General features: G+C 38.2%; 2 protein-coding genes and 1 pseudogene across 3 annotated transcripts in view; 1 reads left to right on the forward strand and 2 right to left on the reverse strand.

The window, feature by feature from the left end:
- Nucleotides 1-9,567, reverse strand: part of LOC118744385 — a 38,120-nt gene that overhangs the window by 22,251 nt on the left and 6,302 nt on the right. The window lies entirely within an intron of this gene.
- On the forward strand, nucleotides 5,490-6,382 carry LOC118744378 (annotated as a pseudogene).
- LOC118750077 (cytochrome b-c1 complex subunit Rieske, mitochondrial-like) overlaps nucleotides 8,131-9,567 on the reverse strand; it is a 2,575-nt gene continuing 1,138 nt past the window's right edge. The window contains exon 2 of the mRNA XM_036484815.1: nucleotides 8,131-8,203. Within this exon, the coding sequence (XP_036340708.1) occupies nucleotides 8,131-8,203 (73 nt within the window). The remainder of the gene's footprint in view (nucleotides 8,204-9,567) is intronic.

The raw sequence follows: 9,567 nt of genomic DNA on the forward strand, positions 1-9,567 counted from the left end.
AAAAGAAATATATGGCTAATATGCTTTAGTACCGAATTTTAAATGACGATTTCCATTATAATTTTGGCAACATCCTACTAATCTTTCTAATCCTACTCATATTTCTGAGTTTGTGAACTCGGATGTCTGTGGCTCAATCACGCGAAAAGGAGTAAACGGAATTGAATGAAATTTTTCACATACATACATGTGTAGATGTTCTATGATCTAGATTGAAAAATAGGCTACCTCTTTAAAAGAATTGCACATGCTAAAAAGGTTAAATAAAATTAATAAGTTCAAGTGTCAAACGAAAAATAGGTGTAAAAGAGCTTAACTTCACAAATATTTTTGAGGAGACTTGCCACCTGTTGAAAATCAAATTATGCCCAAATATAGCTTATGAGCTGGACCGTACTTCGTTAACTTTCCCATGGATGGTCATAAACTGAAACTAATTTCCATAAATCAAGGGTCGCCCCACAAGTATTGAAATTTTCATACTGCATAAATATCTATGAAGTGGAGGTTACTCGAACTTGGGATGGATATGTATGTGAAATTAATTCCATACTCACGGATGAAAATGATAGTTATTGGAAAAGGGAGTATGGCACTTCCCAGACAAATTAATTTTTTCATACTGCATATATCTGGCAGTCTTTGTGGTAGGGTACAGAAACTTATGGAGATAAAATAAATCAATTCAATACTCATGGAGAGAAAAAATTTATTGGAAATTGTTTTTTTACGCTGCATAGTATATCTGGAGGTGTTTATGGCAGGGAACTGGAACTTGATACTAAGATATGTATGTTTGTATGGAGAAATTTACTATTTCATACCGCATATCTCTGGAGGTGTTTATTGTAGGGTACTGAAACTCGTGGCAGACAATTGGGGTTAGAAGAAAATGGGCGTAACACCTCCAGTACAAAAAGACTTTTTCATACTGTATTGTTTCTGAAGATTTTTGTATCGAGATATATATGGGACGTTCCATGTCAAACGGACCAAAGCTCGGCGCAGAATTCTATGGGATAGAAATAAACGTAATTCATCAAATAAGACGTGGCAGAATTGAAAATTCAGTATAAAAACGACTTGTCCGTAAACGCGCAAATAAATTTGTCTTTCAGTTTCAGTTGTCGGTTATTAGGTCAAGATGGATTCTAATGTTTTTAGGGTAGTTGATCACGAATGTGTCATCAGAATTTCAACGTGAGGTATCAGGGTCACTGATTACGAATCTTAATTCGGATTAGAAAAATTCTAAATGGCGGACCAAATATTCCGGACAAAAAAATCAAAATCGATTTGATTCGCTTAAAATTTCCAATTTAGGGGTTCCTTTTAGGCCGCTGATTACGAGTCCGAAATCAGATTTTAAAAATTCAAAATGGAGGACCCATATTCGGTCTACCATTTATCACGGAAAAGTTCAATTCTAACTGACGTACATGGCGTATGAGTTACCCAGCTGAGATGAGAATGTTGCTCATACATAATGTGACCAACTATTTCACAGCTGAAAGAAGTACAGAAACTTAAAACCAAAAATAGTATAAAACTAATGAGAAAATTGTAAAAGCGGTAACGGTGTACCAATGCACCAATTAATTTTATTAATCTGAAATCTATACTATTTATTATTCTAAGACAAGGCACTTATTCCCAGCGAACTACTAATAGTACAGAGACAAGTCATGTATCAAATTAAAAAAAACTCGATCTGAAACTTTGCACGAACATTTCAGATTCAAAAATCATTAGACCACTTTTGAAATATTTGCATGGAAAGTTTTTTAAAGTTTTACATTGAACAAAGCATAGCTTCGGTCATTTTAATAAGCAGCAACTGCGGAGCGCTCTGAATATAGAGAAAAAAAGGAACTCCCACGTTAACACCTCGAATGAGTGTTTTCGGATCGCTCCGAATATGGTCAAAGTGTTTTTGCCTTCTTGTTTTTTTTTATCTAGTCTGGGAATTGGAAAAGAAATTTTCAATCAAGAAGCAACTGATCGTCTTTTCCGACTATTCCTGAAAAGGAACACCGCAAAAAAACTGTTGGCGCTATGGCAGTTTCAAAAGTATTTAGAGGTAAAGAATAATGCATAAAAAATTACTTTTGTCTAACTTTAGAACTTTTCAGACGCATTAATTAAGAAAATTCTGGGCTTGGTAAAGAAATTCCATAGATCCGGCGCCAAGTGGTTTTGATCTACTTAAGGATTTTTCCGTTTTTATCTGTTTTTTACTGAATAATATGTAAATCTGTAATTCAGCATTTTCTCAATAAAAAGAGATGATGAAAACACTTTAATACTTATTAATTATTAACATTTAATTAAGAACATTTTGAAAAACCGTAAAACCACCTTTTCGGTCTATTACCGAACTCCGCTGGTATGTTGGGAACCATATTTTTGAAAAACTATTTTTTTTCAATTTTTCATAATTGAATTTAAAATTATAAACAAATGTGAGATTATTTCAGATTTCTTTTGCGAGATAGAGAAGGTCGAGAACTCTCCCAGATCATTAACCTGTTGAAATTTTTTGAAACAGTTAAAGAAATTTCAACTTAAAAGATAGTTCCAAGTCTTAACAAACAGGTATTAGAGCAAAATCAACACATATGTGTATTTTGTTGTTGCTTATCTAAAGTGCCGAAAACTTTTCTGATTTTGAGTAAAAAAAAATTAAATTAAAATTAAAAAATTAAAAATATTTGGCATCTTAGAGACCGAATAATTTGAAAGAAAATCAAATCAGCTGCTCTACTGATCCTCCCTGTCAATCTATTGGTAGTGCAAAACACTGCAAAGAAGTAAATTTGACTGTACGTCGAAGTACGAAGTACAACGGCTCAAAAAGAAGTACTGTACTTCCGAAAGAAGTACGGTTGGTCACATTACTCATACACCATGTACATACGATTGTAGTCATAATAAAAACATAACAACGCTATAAACATTTTGGCGAACATTCGAAAATTACCTTCGATATCCAATATGCATATCGAAATAAAAACGAACTCATAACCAACCTTAGTTTTCCAACGTTCATAGCAAGGCTAATTTATATAAGGTGGTGTTACTAGCTCAGCTGATTTTGTGTATGTGTTTCGCCGCACGGCTTCTGATATCAAATTGAAAAATTTTGTTTGAATTTCTATACACACTCTTACAGATTTTGACAGTTTATGCCGCCAAAGCAAAAACAAAATACATGTAAATTTTTGTTTTTGTATTCCTGCTATCACCTTATAATAACTCGCCTTGGTTCATAGTAGATTGGAAACACATTAAAACCATAGCAACAAGAGAGAAAGTGAAATCCAGCTCTTTCTCGAAAATAAATATTAGAAAATTAGAAAATATATATGTATATATACATATATCAGTGGACTCCTCACCAGTTAAATGAAGCTTGCATCCATAAAATATTTTTGCTGTAAACTAGTGTAATTAGAGTTTAATTTTTTCGCTCAAAAGAAATTATTATTACTTAATTTTTATTTTTTTCGATCAAATATAATGATTATAATAATTATCTCTCCGTCAGACACATGTTTCGATTGGCACATTCAGTCTGGCTGGACCCACATACAAATTGTATGCGTTTATATAGAAACTATGTGCAACATTTCTTCAGTTTAACTTATTTACTGTATGTTATTCAAATATTTACTTAATTTAAGGGCTTTCTTTTTTTATTTTATTATTTAAATACACTCGCGATCAAAACCGAGTGCATGTTCGACATTTTATTACTTACAGTAACATAACTTTTTTAATAATAAGCGGATTACGTTGAAATTTTCAACAGTTTGTCCTTATTATCTAAGGTATAAAGCCTAGCATACAGAAAAATTAACAAGTGATTCACAGCAAAAACGCAAGGCAACTCTCTTCACTCAGTTTTGAATTTTTCTGTTTTGAGATTTTAGGAGGTATATATCAAGAGGATTGTGGAGACCCCTTAGCTTTTAATAGCGATTTTTATACGTCTGGGAATGTTCTTTACTGATTTTTCTATGATTTCGCTTGGAATATTACATCATTATAATTTTACTCGCCTCCAAATCTCTGCCATATTAATGGAGCTCGGTTGTGCTATGCTAATCCTCTCTTGACCACAGCGCTCAATTTTTCGATAGCTTTAAGGTCTGGGATTTGTGCTGGCCACCATGTTAGACGTTTTTCTTGGCATGGTGTTTTTGAAGATGTTGATGAGGTCGTTCTCAAAAATATTCTTTTTTATCGCTTTGGAAACAATTAATTTTCGTTCCATCGGACCATATTACCCCTTTTCAGTCCAAAAGCTCCAATTGTCGTGACTTTTACAAAATTTCAGTGGCTTGGGATGTTTTACTTGCTGGCATTTGAACTTTGTAGACAAAAGCGCAAACCCTGCGGAATAAGTTGTTTGCAAGCAGGACGGAGAACCAACCAGGATTCTGAAAATATTCGACACCGCCGGCTGCTTGAGCAAAATTTTCACGTAATGCAGTGGGCAGCCATCGAAAATTTGAGCGCTGTGGTCAAGAGATGATTAACATAGCACAAGCGAGCTCCAAGTAACATGGAAGAGCTTTGGAGGCGAGTAAAATTATAATGGGGTAATATTCAGCATAGCAATGCATGAAATTTTTGAAAATGACATTTTAATAGATACGCTGGGAAGAAGTTAAGAAAATATTTAAATTTATATTTTGTTACCTACTTCACCGATTTGAAATCTGAAAACTATACCTTTCATGAGCATGAAATGGTATTATAACTTTGGTCCGATATTTGTAAGTACAAGAATAAGAAGAGATTGGTTCGAGCCCCCAGCCCCTACGTAGCGACGCCCATGGGCGCATCCGTTCCTCCGGTTAAACTCTTTCGCGGAAAAGTGCTCTCAACAAACAAACGATACTTTTGGTAACGGATTTTCAGTTCCCATGCACGCGGATATCCACTTTTGCCGCATATATGGTACCGCCGCGAGTCGAAAAACCTTTATGTTAGTTTTTTTTCGCAATTTCTGTGTTATTTTTGCAACTCCTAAATATGCAGCTCATCTTATTAAAAAACATTACAATAATTAACAAGAATAAATGCATATTTTATGTGAATACAATATAATATTTCACTTACCTTCCGTTTTATATTCACTATCGCTAGAAGCTTTAATTTCTTTTAAATAATTTTGTATATATACATTTTTTTGAAGTAATCAATCTCTTTTTTACTTTTGTCAAAGAATATGGTAGCTCGATTTCAAAAGAAAATGCCAAACGCACAGTTTGCGTCAAATGGGAGCAATGGCGGCTAAGAAGAAGAAGTGAAACTACCTTTAAATATGTGTGTCATGGTCAAATATTTTAAATTGAAACTACCTTCTTTATTGTATCATGGATAATACCTTCAAGGTAATAATTGATACCACAAAAAGCGATAGCGTTCCGAAAATTGTCGCTAAGTGGTTACAAAAGGGAAATTACTTTTCTTTCCCTCTTTCCCAATTTAGACAGCCAAAATTATAATAAAAAATCAGTTAAATTTTTCAAAAGCAATTTGAAAAAATCCTCATTTTCCCAACAATGCTTAACGGTTTTGCTTTTGGTATTAAGAAAGCAATACTCAGAGCATTTCTGCAACGACAAAATGCCTTCCAATTCATTTTACGTCGCCACAGGGAGAAAACTGTCAATGCCTTTCAAACGTAAGCAGAAATTGCAGAAGCACGTGGAGCGCATATTAAAACAGTACATATGATCTTGCCGTTCAAGTCGACAGCACTACCATTTCCACCACTCTCGCAATCGCTGCGATTGCTGCACAACGATAAGAATGTGCCAGACTTCTCCGACTTTCGCCGTGAAACCACGAATCCAGATGATCCACACGATAACTGTGCAGAACAGCGCAAAGCCTTCTCTTACACGATAGTTGCCGTTGGCGTTGTCGGGAGTTGTTATGCCGCCAAGGGCAAAGTGAACATGTTCGTACATTCCATGGGCGTATCAGCCGATGTACTAGCTATGGCCCAGATCGAAATCAAGTTAAAGGGCAAGTCGGTTACGTTCAAATGGCGAGGTAAACACTTTTCATACGACATCGCATCGAGGCCGAAATCCAGGGTGTGCGTTCGGTGAAAATATCGACCCTACGCGACCCAGAGTCAGATGATAAACGCGTCAAGGATCCACATAGGCTGTTGGTGATCGGTGTCTGCACACATTTGGGTTGTGTGCCAATTGCAAATGCAGGCGACTTCGGTGGCTACTACTGTCCTTGCCATGGCTCGCACTTCGATGCGTCTGGGCGTGTACGCAAAGGCCCTGCACCGCTTAATTTAGAAGTGCCATAATATGAGTTCCTTGATGAGCATACCCTGATTGTAGGTTAAGAGGATATTGTGGCAGGCGAAAAACAAATAGGGGAAACGGCGCGCACTTGTCAAGCAAAGTTAAATATTAATAGTGTATTAAATTACATCTTTCCTTGTTTTTAATTCTGTGTTCGTATGGAATAGTAGCTTATGTCGAAAGTCCTGCTTTAGTACAATGCGGCATGCGCAGCATACGGTTGCGAATGACTCACAGGCGCTGAGCCATTGAAGAACTTTTGGAAAATACAAGTGCAAAAAATAGTTCCGATACTAGCAAGTCAATAATCTTATTAAGTCTCATCAAAAAATTCCTTATCATTTAAAGAATAAAGGGAATGCCGCATTATACTAAAGCCAGCTTCCCGACATAAGCTACTATTTCATACGAACTCAGATTTATTTAATGGACTTCAAAAACCAAACGCGGGTTGGACAATAAAACTTCTTACATAACTGTTCAAAGTGATTTGATTTTTCCACTGCGGAGGTTAACTCAGACGGTTTGCAGGTACAAAATATGGGGTCTGTTCCAGCTAAGCAATAATTACCGCAATATTGCTTTCTGGATGCTCTGTTGCGATGGCCGAAAAACCGACTATCGTAAAAATATACAATCACCGTTCGAAGTCGGCGTAAAACTATAGGTCCCTCCCCTTTGTGTGACAACATTAATATATTGTGTAAGCGCCAAAATTCTGTAGCATTAATTTGTACTGGAACCTGCAAATTTTTACTGGAAAAGTGTATGATAACCCAAAAAATTTGCAAGAGAGCACTGAATCGAGAGCGTAACAACGCGGGAGGCTGCAAATTCTTGCTAGTAAAATTTCTACTAGCGGAAATTATCTAGCAGAAGAAGAAGAAGAATAAGTGTCAAAAGCCGCCATTTGCTGAATTGGTTTAGCACAAACGAAAGTAAAATTAGTAGAAATCAAAATATTAGTGATGTACTGGACTGTATAAGTGCGTGTGTGTAAAACAAAGCGTTTAATAATTATTTATAAATAGTAAAATGTTTACAGCAGAATATCAAAACAGTGCAACAGCTGTTCACTTGCAAGTTTTTGCTATTTTTGTGTTCATTAACTTTTTCTGCTAGTTTTCTGTTCTTCTCAATTTTACGCTCTATTTTGCTTTTACGCTCTCGCTGCAATGTTTTACTGCAGAAGTTACTATACAAACCTATTTATGAGTGCTGTGAAAAGGTGTTATATGTAGTAGTGAGCACAGTAAGCAGATTCACCAAATAGAACTGGAGAGCCGCTATCAAAAAGCTAATGAGGTTTTACAGCAGGGTTGGGCATAATACACTAAAAAATGAATGCTACTTATACGCTTTTCACTACGTCTGTCTGTTCAGTGATAGTCAAAGTGCAGAATCAATATCACTAAAAATTTAGTGATAGTGAAAAAAAAAATCACTTTCACTAAAACCCTATGCCGAATTTCCACCAGGCATTAAAATTGCAGAAAATTGGAGGCATTTAAAAAATGCCATGTGGAAATGAATTTAATGGCTGCATTTTTAACGTAATGACAAAAATATTTTTTAATGCCCAAGTTTTTCATTACCATTTTTGCCATTTAATGCCTAGTGGAAATCCAACATTAGTGATAGAACGTCGAGTGACCGAAGGCAGCACAAACTGTCAACACCCAGTGCGCCGTTTGCTCTCGCCAGCGATGATGTTCAAGTACCCATAGAGAAGACGAAAGCCTACAAAGCCATTGGACCCAACGGAATATGCATGCTGATGCTGAAAAAATTAGGTTTTGCAGGAGTAGATTATCTCAGCAAGGTCCTCCATTAGTCCATAGCCACTATATCGTTCCAGATATCTGGAAAACGGGGAGAGTGGTCCCACTGCTTAAACCGGGAAACCAGCCAACAAATGGGAGTCTTATCGCTCGATAACCCTCCTTTCCCCGCTAGCAAAGACACTTGAGGCCTTTCTTAACGTCATAAACACCCAGCTAACTCGTGGCCTAAACCGAAATTGCCCCTTTGAGAGAACTGTCCTAGTAGGGTTGGATTGGGAAAGGCATTTGATACCGTCAGTCAATCCACGCTCCTAGAATAAATTAAGGCTTCCTCTTTCCCACAGGGACTCAAACGGGTCAAACCCAGGGCCAGAAATCTACACCTGCTGCGTATGCCAGAGACGACTGCATACAAACTCCACCTCGGTCGGGTGCAATGCCTCTGACGGGTGGAGTCACCTCCGTTACTGCTCGGGCCTACGTACGCACCGGCAAGGGATCTCGTCGTTCGTGGCCCCATGCTGTGCGAACTGGACCGCCTCCACGGCAAACCACCACCCGCCTGGGCAGCACACAATCAACACACCACACCCACCCACACACAACACAACAATAGACACACAAACAAACACAATAGCACCCACACACCGCCGCCGGCAACTCCTAGTCCCTCCGACAATCTGCTCTGTTTGTCAGTCCAGAATATATCGTAACGTGGCATCAGTCAAGTGCAACTCTTGCCTCGGCTGGTGCCACTTTAGGGCGTGCTCAGGACTTCGCAACACGCGAGATTGGACGAGTGACTATGTGGGCCCCTGCTGTGCTACGCCGTCGCATCCCCAAGGCAGCACCCCCTTTTGCAGCACGTACAGCAGGTGGTCGGCAGACAACACAACTCTTTAACACCACACATCGCAATCGGTCTCCCAAGGCACACAAAGGTGCTACAATTTAACTGTAACGGACTCCAGAGCAAGATCGAGGAGATAACTGTCTTTATGGGAAGGCATGGAATATTAGTAGCTGCGGTCCAAGAGACGAAGTTGCACGGCAATTCAACCCTGTTGAATTGCGTCGCATACAACGTGCACCGTCGAGATCGCGAGCGAGATAATGGTGGAGGTTTAGCGTTCATCACGCACCACACCGTGCAATATCGTCTCATTGTAGCAGACATCGACCGCAGGGACACCATCCTAGAATGTCAGAGTATTGCTATCCGGTCAGGTGATGTTGAGCTCGAAATATTTAACGTATACATACACCCTGTCACCAGCTGCCCGGCAGGATATCACCCTGAGATAGGTGCGCTACTCAGAGGTGAAAGCCGTATGATAGTTGGTGACTTTAACGCGCACCACGATCTTTGGCACTCAAGCCTGTCAAATGATCGTAGGGGAATACATCTGGCTGAGCAGATAGACGATTCGACATTCTGCACA

Source organism: Rhagoletis pomonella, unplaced genomic scaffold (genome assembly GCF_013731165.1).
Source record: "Rhagoletis pomonella isolate Grant_MI unplaced genomic scaffold, Rhpom_1.0 Rhpom_scaffold_00001, whole genome shotgun sequence".
NCBI lineage: Eukaryota > Metazoa > Arthropoda > Insecta > Diptera > Tephritidae > Rhagoletis > Rhagoletis pomonella.